Source organism: Tamandua tetradactyla, chromosome 8 (genome assembly GCF_023851605.1).
Source record: "Tamandua tetradactyla isolate mTamTet1 chromosome 8, mTamTet1.pri, whole genome shotgun sequence".
Classification (NCBI taxonomy): domain Eukaryota; kingdom Metazoa; phylum Chordata; class Mammalia; order Pilosa; family Myrmecophagidae; genus Tamandua; species Tamandua tetradactyla.
The window spans coordinates 85,305,198-85,325,331 of NC_135334.1; the positions used below are offsets into that span (position 1 = coordinate 85,305,198).

Consider the following 20,134-nt stretch of genomic DNA (forward strand, 5'->3'; position numbering starts at 1 on the left):
AATAAGCTAGACTCAACAGACATTTATAGAACATTACACCCCACAACAGCAGGATACACCTTTTTCTCAAGTGCTCATGGATCATTCTCAAGGATAGACCATATGCCAGGTCACAAAGCAAGTCTCAATAAATTTAAAAAGATTGAAATCATACAAAACTCTTTCTCAGATCATAAAGGAATGAAGTTGGAAATCAATAATAGGCAGAGTGCCAGAAAATTCACAAATATATGGAGGCTTGTGGTAGTTAGATTTAATTGTCAACTTGGCCAGGTGAAGGTACCTAGTTCTATTGCTGTGGACATGAGCCAGTGGTACATGAACCTCATTCATTGCTCATTATGTTTTCAGTCAGCTAAGATGCATGCCTCCTGTAATGAATGATGTTTGATTTAATTGGCTGGTACTTAAATGAGAGAGCTCAAGGTAGCACAGCCCAAGCAGCTCAGCACGCCTCATCTCAGCACTCTCAGCTCAGCCCAGGCCTTTGGAGATACAGAAAAAATCACCCCAGGGAAAGTTGTTGGAATACAGAGGCCTGGAGAGAAGGCCAGCAGAGATCACCCTGTGCCTTCCCACATAAGAAAGAACCTCAGTTGAAAGTTAGCTGCCTTTCCTCTGAAGAACTAATGAAATAAATTCCCTTTTATTAAAAGCCAATCCAGCTCTGCTGTGTTGCATTCCAGCAGCTAACAAACTAGAACAAGGCTCAACAACACACTCTTAAGCAACCAGTGGGTAAGGAAGAAATTACAAGAGAAATCAGTAAATATCTCGAGGCAAATGAAAATGAAAATGCAACATATCAAAACTTATGGGATGCAGCAAAGGCAGTGCTAAGAGGGAAATTTATTGCCCTAAATGCCTATATCAAAAAAGAAGAAAGGGCAAAAATCAAGGAATTAACTGTCCACTTGGAAGAACCAGAGAAAGAACAGCAAACTAACCCCAAAGCAAGCAAAAGGAAAGAAATAACGAAGATTAGAGCAGAAATAAATGAAATTGAAAACATGAAAACAATTGAGAAAATCAACAAAACCAGAGCTGGTTTTATGAGAAAATTAATAAGATTGATGGACCCTTAGCAAGACTGACAAAAAGAAGAAGAGAGAGGATGCAAATAAATAAGATCAGAAATGGAAGAGGAGACATAACTACTGACCTCACAGTGGGTCAAAGAAGAAATTGCAAGAGAAATTAGTAAATACCTAGAGGCGAATGAAAATGAAAACACAACATATCAAACTTATGGGATGCAGCAAAGGCAGTGCTAAGAGGGAAATTTATTGCCCTAAATGCCTATATCAAAAAAGAAGAAAGGGCAAAAATCAAGGAATTAACTGTCCACTTGGAAGAACCAGAGAAAGAACAGCAAACTAACCCCAAAGCAAGCAAAAGGAAAGAAATAACGAAGATTAGAGCAGAAATAAATGAAATTGAAAACATGAAAACAATTGAGAAAATCAACAAAACCAGAGCTGGTTCTATGAGAAAATTAGGATTGATGGAGCCTTAGCGAGGTTGACAAAAAGAAGAGAGAGGATGCAAATAAATAAAATCAGAAATGGAAGAGGAGACATAACCACTGACTCCACAGAAATAAAGGAATTAATGAGAGGATACTATGAACAACTTTATGCTAATAAATATGACGATGTAGATTAACTGGACAACTTCCTAGAAAGGCATGAACAACCAACATTGACTCGAGAAGAAATAGACGTCCTCAACAAACCAATCACAAGTAAAGAAATTGAATCAGTCACTAAGAAGCTCCCCAAAAGAAAAGTCCAGGACCACATGGCTTCACATGTGAATTCTACCAAACATTCAAGAAAGAATTAGTACTAATCCTGCTCAAACTCTTCAAAAAAATTGAAGAGGAGGGAAAGCTACCTAACTCATTCTACGAAGCCAATATCACCTTCATACCAAAGTCAGACAAAGATATTACAAAAAAATCTAGTACTCTGCGAACTTCTTGCACTGTTACCTGGTCTGTGAAGCCAGGTCTCCCCAGGTCTGGCGCTCCCTCCTGGCCACTGCTCGCTATGCCAGGGTTGTACCGCTGCTATGGCTGCTGCTCTGGCTGGTTACATGCCTCAGGCCACGTTCTATTAATCCATTTCTGTGGGGGTTGACCTATTATGGGTGGGACCTTTTAGGTTGTTTCAACTGAGTTGTGACCCACCCAATTCAAGGTGGGTCTTAATCCTTTATGGAGTCCTTTATGAGCATGAAAGAAAAAAGCCAAGAGAGCAGAGAGAGAAATACCCAAAGAGCTTGGAAAGAGTGCTAAGAGAGGACCCACAGAAGCTCAGAGAGGAGGCCACTGGAACCACTGGAAGCTGAAAGCACTGAGACCCAGTAGCGAAGGACCAGCAGATGCCAGACATGTGCTTTGTTATCTGACTGAGGAACCCCAGACGCCACTACCTGTCTTCAGAGTCCAGGTATCATCCTGTTGATTCCTTAATTGGGGCAATTTCATTGCCTTAAAACTATAAATTTGCAAGTGAATAAATCTCCATTGACATTTCTGGTATATTGCGTTCTGGCAACTTTTGCACGTGGACATAGTTACATATAGAAATATTTATATATATATAAAATAAATAGGTTAGTTTACACACATATACTTCCTTATTCTGTTAATTGAGGGCTTAGAAGCAATAGCATCTCAGAAAGCAATGAGCATACCTGGTGCACAGATCAGTAACTAGGGCTCCTTGGAGAAATGTCTGATTCTATAGCTGAGGCAAGAAATAAACAAGGTAGGCCTGGAGCCACTGATAGTGCCAGAAAGTATGGAAGTGCCCACTAAAAAAACCACAGTAATGTGGTATGCCAAAGGCACACAGGAGCCAACTGAGAGTTCCCGATGGTCAAAGTTGGAACAATTTTAGTAACAAAATAAATAAAATAGTATTCAACTGTACCCTAAAGTATAAAATATATATTCATAAGTTCAATTAAGTCCAAACTGATATTAATAAATGATTAAATAATAAATGATTGAATATTAATAAAGGAGGATAGAAAAATATCCTTTACAGAATAATTCCAAATAATTTATGTAGATACTCTGTCCTCAAGTTGCTCCTTAACTGTGGGCTGTGCATTGTGGCTTCCTTCAAAGGGTAGTACAGTATGAAAAGAGGGAAAGAAGGGTTACTTTCCTTGGAGAAACCCGACAAAATCCTACCTTAGCCAGGTGAACAAAGTTAACATCAACAGGTCATCTCAATAGTATGTGCCCTTAATATGTTGTGATAAAATCCTTTCCTTCTGTGGTCTTCCTCTTCAAAACATATAACCCCATAAGAAAAACAGCAGAGAATTCCCTATTAAGGGCCATTCTGCAAAACACTGGACCAATACTCCTCGAAATCAACAAGGTTATTAAGAACAAGGAAAGCCTGAGAAACCATCCCAGCCAAGAGGAGCCTAAGGAGACATGATAACTAAATATAATGTGGGAATTTGGATGGGATCCTGGAACAGAAAAAGGACAGTGGGTAAAAACTCAGGAAATTGAAGTTAAGTATGGATTTTAGTTTAAAATAATGTATTAATAATGGTTCATTGCCTGTGACAAGTTTACTATATTACTGTAAGATGTTAATGATAGAGGAAACTTAGGTGTGGAATATATGGGAACTCTACTATCCTCACAATTTTTCTACACATTTGAAACTATTCTACAACTAAAAGTTTATTTTAAAATGTCCATGTTCTTCTAGATATGACAGAGGGACATTCTAAATCATGTCAACAGCCTTTAGAAATATGGACATTTCCTAGGAAGCACACAAAGAAGAGGGGAATCCCAGCTGATTTTAGCATTCTTAAGAAGCTCTTATGTCAAACCTGACCTCATATATAGATTATTATATGGGTAAACAACTAAATTTTATTTACATTTAAATAGAAAATTGAACTAATAAATAATTGCTTTTCTTTCTGTTTGGAGATAACAAAACATTTTCTTTTGATGTACTTGAGCCTCCCTTTCTTTAATAAGACTTTGTATAATTGATGTTCATGATAATGATGACTCTCTTGAAACCTGCTGTTTCCTAGAGTAATTGATTCTTCTTTGGGCACTAGTTGAAGGCCTAGAATAGGTCAATAGAATGTGGGGTACTTGGTCAGGAAATCAATGTGGTTCAATTCTGTTCAAGCCAAGGGTCATTTACAGGCACCCATTATGTGTAAGCACTGTATTTGTCCTTAAATCATCTGCTTTATTCCAGCTTTGTGCCCTCAGCTTGTCCTTACTGGACCCACTTTGGCATGATAATATTTGATAGTGGCGTGACCTTACAAAACAAGTTGCAATTTTCAGGGGAACTCCTCAGGACAGAGTATCTTTGTAAAAGGAATTAATTTATAATACTTGAAAGAAATTAATTTGTAATACTTGAGCCAGGCAGGTAAACATGAAGAAGTGGAATTTCTAGGTAGGGAAATAGTTTGTGCCATCTAGAGATGTCATCACATGACTCTCTACCTGTGTCTTTTGAAGTCTGGTTTTGGTAGGCTGGACCTTAGGTCTGAATTAGGATGGTCCCTTGTATTCTTCCAATTTCTCTTTATTAAAGGGAGAGTAAAGAAGAGTAGACTTCTAGATCAGGCTCTACCGCTACCTGTTTCTGTCATTGAGTTTCATTTATTTTACTCCAAAAACAGACTTTAGAAGAGCTTATCTAAGATACTTCTAGCTTGACATTTTATGACTATAGGACCTGGACCGGGGGAGGTCCTTACTGAGATTGGTATCAGTGAGGGGGCAGTTCTCCGAGTTATTTAGTGGTTCTCTTTTTTTCCTTGTTATGACAAATGGATTTAAGAAAGATTCCCTGAAATTGGGAGAGGAGTCTAAGTTCTTTTCCTTATTTCACCATTGTTATTTTTGGCAAGTGACCAATTTCAAGCTTGCATATTGGAATAGTTTATATCCTTGTATCATAGTTATACGCAAGAGAAGCACTGTGGTATCCAGAAAGGCTTATGAGCTTTGCAGTCGTTCTGACAGCACATTGAATTCTATCTTTACTGCTTAAACTAGTTTCTAAACTATGACCGTCAAAAAGTCTTTAAACCCTTTAAAGCCCTTTAAAACTTCAATTTTTGAATCAATAAAATGGCAGTTATAATCCTTACCTCTCAGAGAAGGTGTGGAGATTAAATGGGATATGTGAAAATGACTGTCAATTAGTAGGTGCTCAGTAAATGTTAATTCTCTCCCATCCTTCCTTCCTCCCTCCCTTCCTGCTTTCCTTCCTTCTATAATGATGGAAATGACATACTTTCATCAGTATGTGTGCAAATGACATAGGGGCTATTGAGTGAGTATATGTGGCTGAATGAGAATCTTCTCCTTTCCCCTTCCTCCTCCTGGGAAGGACACATACATGTCTAGGACAGGAGAAGAAGATTATAGTATCCTAATACATATAAGACGGAAGATGTAGTATGGAAGATTTGATTCTTTTTCAGCTAAAACACACAGAGGGAATACTACTACTTAGGCTCCCCCCCACACCCTTTTCTTCTTTAATTCCTGAGAATAAGATGAAACTGATGAAGCTTAAGGACTGGCAGACCAGAGTTTCAAACTCATAGACCTACAGGACCAGGCAAGCAATGTAAATAAGTGTTATGGGATGCATGTGACAAAAGGCAACAGAACTACAAGGTCCATGAGAAATGGCACCTTTACTTCGGCATTAGGGTGCAGTACAGAGTGGTAAAGGCTGTGGTGAAATGGTTGGACGATACCCCACTTAAAGGGGGCAGCCACTCCTCAGTATCAGGTAGTTTTTGCTATTGAGGGAATGGGTTCTCTATCTCCAGATATTCCCATTTTTCAAGGGGAAAATAGCTGTACAGTCCTTCTGATCTGTGATTACATTCTTCCATTACCACAGTAGCCCTGTGACCTTAAAAAATGGATTTAAGCCCTCTAAAAATTCAATTTTCTAATCAACAAAATGGCAGTTACAGTCCTTACCTCTCAGGGAAGGTGTGGAAATCAAACGGGAAATATAACCATGTGAAATCTCTTGATTTTTAATTCTTGACAATTAAACCAAATTTTAAGATAATTCTCTGTGAGACATCCCATTAAGACTATGCCAGCATGTTATGGCCTCTGAGCAAAAAGGATCAGGAAGCTGTGGGGTCACTGGTGAGAGGAAGAAGATATTAGCAGTCCAAGGGGTTAAGAATAGAAAGAGGAAAAAGGAAAGCTAGAGAAACAGAACAAATGCGCTATACTGAATCTCCAGCTCCCCTTGTAAACTCTGAAACAGATTAGAATGTAGGACCTAAAACCCACGTAAAGGTCTGTTTTATGTGAATGTATTTGACCACCTTAAAATAAGATTATTAAAAACTAATGAAAAAGAAAGAAACAAGAAATAAAATGAACAAAAATAAAAATGAAAAAATAATAAAAATTAAAAGACAATACAAAAAAACAAAAATAAATAATCATTCAAGGCAAGAACAGCTGCACATGGTGATATATGTATTATTCATTTTATGGATGTTTGTATTATAACAACCAAAGTCGTTCCTCTTATTTTTACAAGCAGATTCTGACCTGGCTTTACTTCAATTTTTCATGAAAGATATGATATATCTAAGTAACTAAGAGAACAAAGAAGATCTCTAAATGCTTTTATTTTTTTCAACACAATTATTAGGCACTTGCTGGAAAAAGGGTAGGCAGTGATACATTTGTTAATGGCATAGAGAATGTGATTTGGCATGTAGAGGTAATAATGTACTTCTAAGGTATGTTAATAATAAATTAAAGTTATGATGGTCGTGATATTAGAGAAAACAAGGAATGGATTAGTCTCAGCAAAAAAAAAAGTTTAGGAAGTAGATAAGCGAGGGGTATCAGAACCGAAAAAAAAATAGCTTCAGAAAACATTCTATAATTTTTTCCTGGTGAATGGCATTCAACTACAGAATGTAATACCTTGCATACTATTTGATATATTGTAAATATTTAGTAAATCTTTGTTGAATTGTGTTACTTTTTAACATAGCAATTTTCCTTGGTAAGAATTTCTGTAACTCAGATGAAAATAGAGAATTTTAAGACAGTTTGTTTTTTTAGTTTCATCTAAAAATATTGTTTTAGAGAACATAGCAGCAGCAATAGAGAGATAAAAAAACAAGTGTGTTTATATGTTCTAAGAAGTGATTCTTACCCAAATTATTCAGTATTCAGAAAAGAATGCTTTTTACCCTGTCTGTGTTTATTGTCTCTGCTGACAATATGCTGTCAGCATCCTTGGCCTCATTCTTTTTATCTGTTTATTTTTATTTTATAAAGATTAGGCCTCAAGTCCTGTGAATCTCCATGACCTTCAGCTGCTAAACTTTTTCTTCCTTCTTTTGCTCTTGCCTGGCTCACAACATGCCTGGGGTGTTGTAAATGTTTCCCTTTCCTCTGAAGAGAGACTGTAGGCTGGGGGTTAGTAGAGAATTCCTTGGACTCAACACCTCCTTGGGCCCTTAACTCACCTATTTTTGGCTAACCTAGAGGGCCATTTACAAATGTATATCGATTAACTGTTTTAGATCCTTGTACTTTGGAAAGTTCCTTTCTCTTACTGGGATTTTATTAGGACATAGCCAGGCTAGAAAGACTGTGGGAAGCTTTGGAGGTAGAAGGAGAGGATCCAGAAAGGATTGCAATAATAAAAACGGAGTTCCCTTTGATGAATTTCATAGTCCGAAGGTAGTCCTGAGCTGATTCCACTTAGGAACCAAGGATGGGCTTTCTTCTTTGACTTTTGGCCCTTTAAGTTTTCCCAACTGGGCCAAGATCCTTAGGCATCAGGAAAGAAACTGGCCTCAGGTGTGTCCTCTCATTTCTCTCTCATCTAAACTTCAGCTTCCAGGCATCGCACTGTAGTTCTGGGTGGACCTTGGGGCTCCTCTGGCCTTTTATCAGTTTTCTTTGATTCCTCATTAGAGTTGCTGTCATTAGACTTCTCCTCCCTCACTGTTTTGGTTTCAATCATCTCCTTCTGTTGATTCTTGTTTGTAAAAGGGAAGGCCTTCACGTACCTTTAGGCATAAACACAAAATTGAAGTGAGAGACTTCCATGTAGCACACACAACCATGGATGGTGCTTCATTTATGATGGCACATGTTGGCACAGTACACTGTGTACCTTTATTTCAGGATGGCACTAGCACATGCATGCGCAAATACATTAACACATCGCCACCTTAATGGATTCATTTAGATGAGAGATTAATTTCCTGGGCCAAACTTTAGGCTGACCTTAAAACCCTTCCACCAAAAACGAAGAATCAAAAGTAGAATAAAGCATACACTTTTTTTTTTTCTCCAAATGTCAGCCTTATTTCTTCTTGATTTTCAAGGGACAGCCGTTTACCTATATCTAAGGTTTGGATGACATGCATGTGCTGACACAGTAGGAAAGATGGGTGGTAGGCAGGAGGAATGAGATACAGGAGATAATTTATAGTGAAAGAGAACTGGCATCTCCAGTTTGACCAAGAAAATGCCAATAACAACCCTGGCCAAAAAACATACGAGGGTTGTGACAAAGACTATTAGACTGGTGAACGAAAGGTGCCAATAATCCCACCTTTTGACGTAGCAAACTGCAAGACCAGCTGCAGCAGCAAAGAAGAGAAGAGCCAGTATTAGGAGAGCAGTGGGAACACCTGGAGGAAACAGAGACATGGCCTGTTGGTCCTTCGCTTACATCTCATTGTGTACAAGTCTTTTAAAGAGTCGTCTTTATAAGCGATGGGGACAAAAGATAATGCAGGAGAAAAGCCTTCTCCATGATCACCCAGGGACCACTTATGATGCACCAGGCCCACTTCTGCTTCTTTCCTTCTTAGCCCTAGAATTCTTGATCTACCTGTTTTATACGTTGTAACATGACAGATGCAGTTAGTTTCCTCTCTGTGACCTTGAGATGATGTTTGGAGTTAATTAAGTTCAAGGCCCTCTAGAAAGGAGAATAGACTTTCTAGTGGTAGGCATTTAAGGTATATATTTTTAAAAGAAATTCTACATATTAACATACAGCACATTATAGTCATTTATCATTAAAAGCCTTTGAGTTTTAAACAGTGAGGCTATTTTATACTCATGGCTTTTAGCTTAATCAAGATTATTTACAGCTCTCAAGTTCCATTACTTGATGCGATTTTGAGTTTGCATTGTTTTTATTTTTATTTATCTGATTGAGTGCCCAATCTGGAAACAGACTGTTTTCTGTGCATTATTCCTTATACATAAACATACACAAGCATAACATAAACATAGAAAGCTTTTACCTCCAAACTCAGCAGCTTGATTCTTAAATGATTCCTTATTTCCGATATACGATTCAGTTTCTGCAGACAAGGTACTAGTTTCCATAAAAGCTTCTGTTATGCAAATTAATTTTCTTTTCCGTGGAGTGGAAGCCAGAGGAGGAGCAGGAGTGAGAGCAGGTATAGAGGAAGTAGGGGATGATGTTGAGTATGTGCTGTCACTGACATTAATTTCTGTTGCATATGTCTCCATTTCAGTATTGAATATGGGTTCCTTGGTGGTGATAATTTCTGGGAAGCATGAGTTAATCCAAGTATCTGTCAGGAGAGGAAAAAATGGAATAAGTAAGTATTGCAACAACGTCCTAACTGGTCTTTTTAACTCCAATTTTACTCCCTTCTAGTTCCTATGCATTCAGCCAGAATGACCTCACAAGAATGCAAGTTTAATCTTATCACATGCTTCCTTAGGATCTTTCAGTGACTCTCCCTACTGCATGGCCTATAAGGCCCTCCCTGATGTGGCCCTAGAAGGCACTTCCAGCCTCATCTGACCATTCTTTTTCTCAGGGCTCCAGCCTTAGTGAAATTCCTTCAATTTTTGACGTGCTTTTCCTCACATCCACCTTTGACCCCTCTTTAATTAGCGACCTCTTACTTGTGCTTCAGGTCTCAGATTCACCATCTCTTTCATTTTGGTTAAATTGGCTGATATGTTGCTTAAATCAGGTCCTGAGGCATATGCTCTTGTACTTCCTTGTACTTTCCTTGTCATGGTTCTTATCACACTGTTCCCCACTGGAATGGAAGCTTCCTGGCAGCAGGACCCTGTCTGCCTTGGTCATCACAGTGTGTGCACTGAGCCTGGCACATAGGTTATGCTCAATAAATATTTGATGCATAGAGGAAGGAAGGAAGAAACAGATGAAGAAACCAAATATATTCACATGATCCCATTTCAGGACAATGAGCTGCTAAAACCAGACCCCTTTGTGCTCAGCAAAATGTAACCAAAAATTGGGGGACAGTGGACCTGACTTTGCTTTCCAATCTGTTGTATGTGACAGAGAGGAAACTAACATTTGTTGACTATCTTATGCTTAGTCAACCGTGGCACTAGGTATTTAAATAGGCATCTAACAATTTTATTAGGCCCTACTTTATACAGGAGGAAACTGAAGTTCAGAGAAAATGGATAACTTGCCCAAAGTCACATAGCTAGTAAATGGAAGAGCCATGCAATATATCGTAATGTGAATTTACATCTATTTTAAATCCCTAGTAATTTGTGGCAGTGAGTAGCATCTGGAATGTTAGCTAACAAGAGCGAGTTATTCTATTAATTTGATTGGTTCTTGAGGTTAAATAAATTATCAATCAAGATAATAGATATATGACATTTTGAGCACACGTTTTGTCAGTATTTCATACGATCCATTTTGCTTTGAAAATACCTCTATTTGAAGTAGACATCATTCTTTGACCTTCTCTGTTCTGAACTCTTAACTACATTTTCCATTATTGAGCACACGCTAAATTCTTCCCTTAGAAAATGAACATTTTTAAACTTCAGGGAGAAAACCTTACTGAGCACAATATACTGTGTTGGGAACTAGAAATACAGAGACAAATAAGGCATGATTCCTGCTTCCAGGAGGGAAGAGTATTTTGTTATAAGGATTGGGGGAGATGATTGGGAATTCACAGAGGAGGCATTTGGATTAATGCATCAATTCAACAAATACTTTTTGAATACCTACTCTATTCCAGGCACTGTTCTAGGTGCTAGGGACATGGTACAAACAAGACAAAGTTCCTTTCTCAAGGAGCTAACATGCTTTTGGAAGGACAGATATAATAAAAAACTAACAAATGAACCAGAAATTTCAGAGGATGATAAATGTTGAGAAGAAAAATAAACAGGGCAAAGATTAAACTTGTAGAGGCGGGAGATGGGGAACAGATACTTTGGGTAGGGTGATATGAGAAGGTCGCTTTGGGGAGGTGATATTTAAGCTGAGACCTGAATAATGAAAAGTAGCCAGCCGTTGAAGATGTAGGGCAAAATCAATACAAGTAAAGAGAACAGAAAGTTCAAGAGCCTAAGTGGAACAAGCTCACCATGTTTGATGAATAAAAAAAGCCAGTATGACTGGAACAGAGGAGCAGGTCATCTAACATTGAAGAGAAATTAGAATATCCCAATAGGAATGTTATGACCTAAGAATCCTGAAGTTTCAAAGGGTAGATGTGTTAGAAAAATGATAAGAAGCACAGTGTGACTGAGGGAAGGAAGTGTGAGTGATTAGGAATGAGAAAGACTGCAAATAGGAGATGGGAAGACAAACTGGGGTCAGAGTAGCAAGATTCGTGATGGCCAGGTTAAGGAATTTGGAATCTATTCAGAAGGAGAGGGAATTTTCAGCTTGGGTCTACAAACCTCTCAAATGTTACACATCGGTACCTCTCAAATGTTACACATCGGTTTCTTATGTTTCACTTTTACATGAAAAAGGCTTCAGGGTTTACATCATATTCTCAGGTGGGAAGTTGTTCAAGACTGTGGAGCATAGGAGTAGCAGAGTTATCAGTGGATAGATGTAGAAGATGAAATGCTGAGGGGGGTGGGAAACGAGAGAGAGGGAGGGAGAGGGTGAGAGAGAACAATTTGGGAGTGAGGAAGGAGGTTATTACAGTTGCCAACAGATAGAATCCAGAAGTATCTGGAATCCTAACATTTAGATCTTAGAGATAATCTAGATAGAAGGGATTCTCAATCCTGTCTACACATTGAAATCATTTGAGGATTTTTTTTTTAATGGTGGGTCCAGACATTTGGGGAACTTTTAAAGGAATCTTGATGCCCAGGACTCACTCTGGACCTGGCATATTTTGATGCATGGTTATCACCCCGGAAGGTGCTACGTGGAAGTAGCATGACACGATAAACTTAGCTCAAAATTTAAATCCTGGCTCTATCTCTTACTGATTGTGATGACAGACAACATACACATTAAGCATTAATTACTTGTCCTTTAAAGTAGAAATGATCCACTTGTTGGATTAATGAGATAGTAAATGTCTAGGACATAGCATAGTACCAGGGCATAATGGATAAAATCCGCAAGAATTAGTTTCTTTTGCCTCTCTATTCATATGCGTGACTGAGAAGGCCAGGGTGTGAAGGAGAAGTCTGGTCCTGTGGTCCCTGACTGGTCAAGGGCACCATGTATCTCACCTAGGGCTTAGCTCTCCTTTCGTTCAAATTATAGTTACAATTTCTCCGCAATGTGCCATTGGCTCTGATAGATATAAGTACAGAGTGTGGTGGAGTCCAAGAGAACAGATAGGAGGAGGGGTAAGGCTTCCTAGACATATGGCTCCTGAGATATGAATAAAGAGTGGGAGTTATCCAGGTGATGAAGAGGACGTGTATAGTGGCAGAGGAAATAGAGTAAGCAAAGGCTCCAAACAGCACGGTACATGCAGAGCTTTAAAAGCAGTGTGGTCTGAGCCTAAATCTCACAAAGATAGTTATAAATATAAAAATTAAAATTCGGGTAGAGCTACTTTGATTCCCCCAACCTCACAAAGACAGCAATAAGAAAGTACAAATTTAGGATCAGGGTTAAGATTACTCTGATCCTCAAACTTCACAATGATAGCAATGAAAAGAGAAATCAGTATAAAGGTTAGGATTAGGGTTGGGATAGAATTAGGGAAGCTATGAACCCAAACCTCACCAAAATAGCAATAAAAAGGAAATTTAGGAAAGAAAATTGGAGAAAGGTTTAGGATTATCATCAGGATGAGAGTTAGGGTAATTCTAATCCCCACAAACGTGGCACACATGCACACACGTGCACACACACATATACTCTTTGGACTTCTAGGCTTCTATCCTGACGATATAGCTCCATAAATATGAAACAACATATGTTCAAGTTTATTAATCCTGGCATTTCTTATAATGGAAAAAGATGGAAACAACCCCGAAGTCTGCCAACAGAGGACTGGTTGAACAAACAATGATACAGCCGCCTAATGCAGTGCTATGCCACCATAAAGAAGAATGAAAAAGATCCCTATGGATTGAAATGGAGTGATGTCTAGGCTTTTTAGGATTTAAGTGAAAAAGTCAGGTGAGAGTTCTGTATATAGTATGCTGGTTTGGGTTAATACAGGGAAATAAATCCCTTCCACTCCCATTTTGATGCAAGAAGCAACACAGAAGTTTAAATCAGAAATGAATGGAAATAGTATGTGGGAATAGAGAGGAAGGAATGAGAGAGAGACTTACCTGAGCATACTTTTTAAAAATATATTTTGACCCTTAAACCATATAAATGCCATAACTAATCAAAATAAAAAATAAAAATAGGGGAAAAGTCAAACCCTAAAATTGATCACAAAGAGAAACAAGTGAACCTATTGATTTTAAATGGTAATATAACCATTTTAACCATTTTAGAGAGTAGTGAATTTTTCAGGTCTCTTTTGCACAGAATTATCTAATTGTACATGTTTAGAGGGATATTTTCCAGGGACAAAAGGACCTGCAAAGAAATCTTAAATTTCACTCAGTAGGTTTATTATTCCTAATAACGTTGGATTTGTAATTCTGAAACTATTGTGGTATAAGAAACTATATTCATGCTACTCATTGGGAACCAAGATTTTCAATATAAGAGAAAAGAGATACAAATATGAAACAGAATAAGAAAAAACTTGAATTGTTAAATTTGAATGAGAAATATCAATATAAAGTCATAATTAAGGGTGTCCATTAAAAAGGACTGAAAAGCAATGAAAACACCAGCAGTAAGAAAATGGCTTACATCCAGATCTTAGACTCTAATTACCATTCTCCATTAGGAGTCAGGTTTCCTTGGAGAAATGGGCTGATTCCATGTTTGGAACAGAGAAAGTACAAAGGCTACTTCAGAGATCTTATTTTGTACTTTAGCTCACATCACAACAGAAGATACATGTTAGATATCTCACTATTACTTATATTAAGTTTGATCATTTATTTAAAGTGGTGACTGTCAGATCTCTCCAATGAAATTGTAAAGATATGTTTTCCCCTTTGCAATTAGTAAGTCATCTATAGTGTGATGTTTTGGCACCATGCAATATCCTGGTTGCCAATGAACTTTTACTTAGTGGTTTAAGAAGTCTTTGATGATTCTTGCTAGACAGTTATATCGGTGAAGAAGGGGAGAGAATACAAAATAGTGATTTTCTGGATCTATCATTCCTTTTACTTTTATTAACTGACATTCTTCTATAAAGAACCTCTCTCCCTTTCTCTCCTATAAAGACCCTCTCTCTCTTGCCCTCTCTTTCTCTCTTACACCTGCACTCTCCTCCTTTAATTTTTTCCTTCATAAAATAGAGATTGGAACTTGTTCTTTAAAATGGCAAATGTAAAAAATAAAAATGTCAAATGTAGCATCTGAATTTTCTCTCCTGTAAAGGAAAGAGAGATAGTGGAGAGAGAACACGATTTTACAGTTAGGCCTGAATTTGAACTTTTATAGTAAAGAGACCTTAGACAAATATGAAGTCCTTTGGGCTAAGTTTTGTTCTTATTTGCAAAATGGGGACGTTTTCAAGAAGAAGTTATCAGGGTTTAGCAACACTTGCAAATTCCCTAGCACATCACTTTGTCCACAGTGGATTCACCATACACATTTGTTTCCTTCCTTTCTTCCTGTTTATCTTACAGGATGGGTGGGTGGGAGAGGAGCTGGGGTTCGGCCTCCTGCAATGCCCTTTCCCTTTGTTGCCTTTCGGTCACATTTTCCCTGTCTGCCTCCTCCAGCCTGATCAGAGAGGCAATCTTGGGAAGATTAGATGACCATCATCATGATTGCTTTTGCTGCTTCTTAAGAGTTAGTCTTCCCAGTCAGGTCTCAGGTCACAGAACTAGAGACAGGTAGAGAAAACCCGCCACGTGGAGAGGCTGTGGAGCTCACCGGACGAATTGTGACAGTAGGCCTTGAACGTCTGGCTAAGTGAAGCTCTCCAAACAAGGACGCCGATCCCGTTCTTCCCACACTTGGGGTTGGAGAGAATCCGAGGGATCACGGAGACCTTGTCTTCAACCCATCCATAGCTGTAACAGAACACGCATTAGTTGCATGGATAAATGATTAGAAGGCACCATCTCTGCTGCTGAGTGGGAACACAGAATCAGAAGAGCTCTAGCAGTGTTAGTGGATTCGCTACTTCTTACCTGCAAGTCTCAAAACCAGACTTCCATGCTGCTTCAACTTGGGCTTTGCTGGCCAGAGTTAGTCCCAGCAGCCTACAGGCCTCGATGGCATCTGTGAAATCCAGCTGTTGGGCCGTCTTTTTGCCCACCAGGGTGATCCCCACAATTCTGCATGGCCCCAAGACAGAAATCTCTGCAAAGGAAACACATAGATCCTCAGTTTGCTGCTTTAGCCCTTAGGGTGTCCTTCCTAGTAAATCATCAATGTCTTGATGCAGCAGTGAGGTTTGGGCGTCAAAGATTGAGGTATAGAAACAACAGGGCATAGGCCAGGCATTTCCCAGAAGGACAGCCTGCATGAGAGAAGCACTTGTCTGATCCAGGGTGGAAATCTTGTGAGATCGCAGTTCATCCTATTCCACTTCCTCACCTATCCCAAAATGAGATAACCTCGTTTATCACATGGGGCTTTGGATACTTGTGCCTTGGGTGGGGTCTAGGTAGTGCAGTTGTGCAAACCTTTCAGGAAGGCCTGAGACTTTGAGAAAGATAGAATTCAGGGCTCTGATTAATAGAATGGTTAGCAACATTCCAAATTTTTGTGGGTTGGGGACACCATTAGGTGTGAAATGGGCTGAGTGTTGTGTTGCACTCGGTACACCAGAATGTGTTCCTCAGATCCAGCGCTTCTGTGACCATTGGGGGGCAGGCTTACTCAGAAGTTCCTGGAGGAAATGGGCAGTAAACTTTGTGCTGTGTATCAGAGTTTTACAGTCAAACCTGGATTTCAGTGTAGTCTCTGTAACTTGCTAGCTCTATTATTTGAGCCTCATTTTCCTTATTTATATGGAAATCAAGAAAATAACAATATCTACCTCATAGAGTAGTGAGTGTTGAATGCATTTATTTCAATAAAAATGCTTAGCATAGTGTCTGCCATATAGTTGGTGCTCAGTAATCCATATATAACATATTATCATTATGTTATCTTCGAAGCATTTTGGTTTCAGTCTCCCAATGGCTGATCTTCCTGGAACAGCTGAGGCAGTTGAACATTTAAGATGTGAATAATATACTTACTCAAAACCTAAATGATTTGAGATTTCTGTCCATCCCCCCACCCCCACCCGCTTTGAATTCTGGGATTTATAGACCTGAAGAAAATTTCCAAGTGGCATTGCATTCAAATATACTCTATTCCTATTGGCCCTCATCCATGAACAGTCCATGAAAGAACATTTCAATCTCTCAAGTAATTGCTTGTACATGGAAATGTGCATTGGATGCTCAATCATATACTCGGACCACTTTCTAGGTTTGTATTTAAAGGAAGCTTCTTCCTGGAAACATGAGAAGGAACGTTTCTAAATCCTCCAGACTATGCTATGCTCTAGAGCAGGAGGTTGGAGGAAGGGATGTGCATAGTATTTGTGGATGGTCTTGTTTGCTTCTAGACCTTGCTCTCACCAAAAGAGAGACCAGAGAACCAACACTTCAATTTAAGTGTTTGAGACTGGGGTGACAAGGTAACTTATGGCTGCAAGCACCAATATGAAAGCCAATACCAAAATGGTTATTGATACTAATGCTATTAATACCCACACCCATCATCTGTTGTACTCTGTATCAGACTTTCTGTTTTATGACAGAAAACTCTGAGGCTGTGGGAGATTAAGTAGCTGTCCCAATCCTAAATACATAGAGCTACTACTCGGTGGCGGGTTGGAGGCTCAAACCCAAGACTGATTCTAAAACCAAGGTGTTTGACTATGAGGCTGTTCTGCCTCCCACTGAGCCATGGAGAGAAGATGAACACAAGTGGATGTGTGCACGCATATGAGCACATGCGGACACACATCCTCCTTAGAGCTGAGCCCTCTGAACACATTGTTGTGGAATTTGCCTCAGTTAGCCCAGTGATCTTGGCATTGATCAAACTTTTTATGACTGCTTCTTTGGAAATTGCCTGGAAATAAGTTTTTAATTACACCATTAAGTGGCCTTGTAATTCTCTCATCACACCTCAGTTTTAACTCTAAATATTGTTATTTAGAGTTATAATAGACCATTCTGGGATAATGGACATAGTTTTGAATATTGCTTCTATATTAACTGGCTGTGAGACCTTGGGCAGGTCAGAATTCCTATCTGTAGAATGGGGATGGTTATGTCTTCCTTATAGGATTTTTGTGCATCATGGTGGCCAGGCCCAGAGTAGGAAATTGAGAAAATTAATCATTTTTATGCTTTCCTATTTCATTTAGGGTCAAAAACAGGAAGCTGCAGTCAAAGGGCACTCTACTAATATTTCTTAAGAAACAGAAGACATAGTGGAAATGTATATGCTTTGGAATCAGATAGACCTGAATTCAAATCAAGCTTTATTATTTACCACCTGCATGACATTGGGCAGCTCATTTGGCCTCTCTGAACCTATAAATGTCTTGTTAAAATGCATTGAAATTATGTATAATGTATAATTAGTATAAAATATATTAATGTATAATACTCATATGTAATTATTATAGATATGTATAGATATATACCTAACTCTGTGTCTTCGTAGTAGGCCCTCAAAAATATTAGTTACCATTCCCCATCCATTTACCTTCACTGGCCACTTTATTTCCTAATCATAGTTCTGAATAACTTTTGGCTGTTCCAAAAATTTAATTTCCTTAGGAAATTTTGCCATTATTGAGGGTGATACAAAGAATGTGATGGAGTCATTTGCAAAGAACATTTCCAAAACAGCTTGGGAAATGACACATATTGGGGAAAAGTATGCAGTGTCATTAGAAGGATTTCTAAGAGGACCAAACTTTTTTGAGAGTAACAGTTTAGTCAATTGAACAAAAATCAATCATATAATTGTAACCTCCGTTACAAATTAAAATAACAATATATTATTCAAATGTGGACCTGAGTTCCCAAGATATTTTATATCAAAGGGCATTTGCCAGCATAGGAACATAGCATTTTTCTCTTAAAGTACTCATATTTCCATTTGCCCAGAGCTATAATATGTGGTTCTTGGTACACCTTTTCCCGACAGTGCAAAATGAGGTTTCCATACAGGCATCTTAAAAGCCCACAAATCACTTAATTTTTAAGTCATTCCTTCTGCAGGGAAGCTTGTGGCTAATTTCCAAAGCTGTATTTTCACAGATATTTTTCAGTTATTTTTTATTTATTACATATTAAGAACATTGCATTCCATTTATAATATAGTAAAACAAATGGAAATAATACTGCTGACACTCTCAGCAATATTATTTAGTGACATTCACCCCATTTCTCCCAGACTCGGTGATTACTTTAAATTTTTCACAATCAGAGTTTGCTTCCTTAGTGAAACACTTCCAAAAATAAAGTATTTCTCATCATTATTTTGTTTCAAAATATTCTCATTAAAAATATTCCATAACTAGAAATACCAGTCAAGGTTATCTAAAGGTAAATGGAAATCATTTTGGTGAAGCTGAGAATATGGTAAGAAACATTTGTGGTAAACAACACTACCAATGAGATCTTCTGTGGAAATCGAGGGACCCCCACTCCCAGCAGGTAACCAAGGGCTCAGTAAGCTCACACAGTTTGCAAGATCTTGCCTTGTCTTAGGGAGGAAATCTGGTAAGAGACCTACCTTCTTTACGGAGAGAGCCTTGGACCTGGAGCCTTGTGGTCCAGATGGAGGCAAGAAGGAAAATTAGGCTGAAGCACTTGGACATTGTGCCAACCACTTCAGAGCCAGGGAAGCACCTCAGATGGCTCCTGGCAATAACAGGCAGGCGCTCAATCACAGCCTTGATGGAGAATTCTGGAAATATGTGAAGGCTCCCACTGCTCCACTTCATAAGTGAGACATCCGGATTTCCCTGCTTTCAAGCTTCTGACTTGTCAAGGTCACTGGGGGAAATGAATGACGTCCCCTGAACGGCCAAGCTGTATTTTGTGGATGGTTTTCTGGAAAATTTAGCTAATGCTGACTCAGAAAACACACAAATGAGGAAGGCAGATAGCACAGTGTGAACTGCTGAAGGTTTTCCCAATTCCTATTTTCCTGCCACCGCCCTTTTCCCTCCGCCAGCTCAGTTCTCACACCATTCAGCATCCTTGCCTACCAAGCCCACTCACATATATTCCTAAGGATGGCTCTGTCTCTAATGGGCATTGAACATGAATTGTGCTTCTTTCGCTCCCACAGTCAGTGATGTTTTCACCCAGCTGCATAGCCTTGTGATCTGTAGGAGAATGATGCTGCAGCTCATGAAAGTACTTGCTCATTTAAATACCAAGGACAGAAACTTCATGCCTCCCTTTGGGACTTTTTAAATGCATTTTAAGTTTCTGCACTACTATAGGTGATTTCTTTCATCAAAGAAAGTAGACACATATAAAAATGCATATCTATAAACAGAAGTAGGGACAAGTAGTCACTGTACAAAAAGACTTTTGGCTTCACAATAGTAATCATAGGAGTCCTTTATATAATAACTTTCTTTTGCTGCTCATGTCCTGGTAGAACAAAAATATTCTATTTAGAATTTTCCTTTCTGGGTTGATGAATGTGAGTTATAGGTGTAT

General features: G+C 38.6%; 1 protein-coding gene across 1 annotated transcript; it reads right to left on the reverse strand.

The window, feature by feature from the left end:
* Positions 1–1,041: 1,041 nt before the first annotated feature.
* On the reverse strand, positions 1,042–19,816 carry LYVE1 (lymphatic vessel endothelial hyaluronan receptor 1). Its single transcript, XM_077113983.1, has 6 exons — positions 19,194–19,816; positions 15,569–15,740; positions 15,309–15,448; positions 9,349–9,645; positions 8,646–8,724; positions 1,042–8,094 (listed from the first exon to the last, which is right to left on the reverse strand). The coding sequence occupies exons 1-6, from the start codon at positions 19,402–19,404 to the stop codon at positions 7,908–7,910; spliced, it is 1,086 nt and encodes a 361-aa protein (XP_076970098.1). The 5' UTR covers positions 19,405–19,816; the 3' UTR covers positions 1,042–7,907.
* Between the last annotated feature and the right edge of the window lie 318 nt (positions 19,817–20,134).

Bases quoted from the DNA above. Each gene is read 5' to 3' on its own strand.
- LYVE1 (XM_077113983.1), bottom strand. From the start codon at position 19,404: ATGAAGTGGAGCAGTGGGAGCCTTCACATATTTCCAGAATTCTCCATC. The intron at 15,741-19,193 runs GTAGGTCTCTTA...TTTCCTTTGCAG, and splicing joins AGGCTCTCTCCGTAAAGAAG to AGATTTCTGTCTTGGGGCCA. The intron at 9,646-15,308 runs GTGAGCTCCACA...CTCTCCTGACAG, and splicing joins CTACTGTCACAATTCGTCCG to ATACTTGGATTAACTCATGC.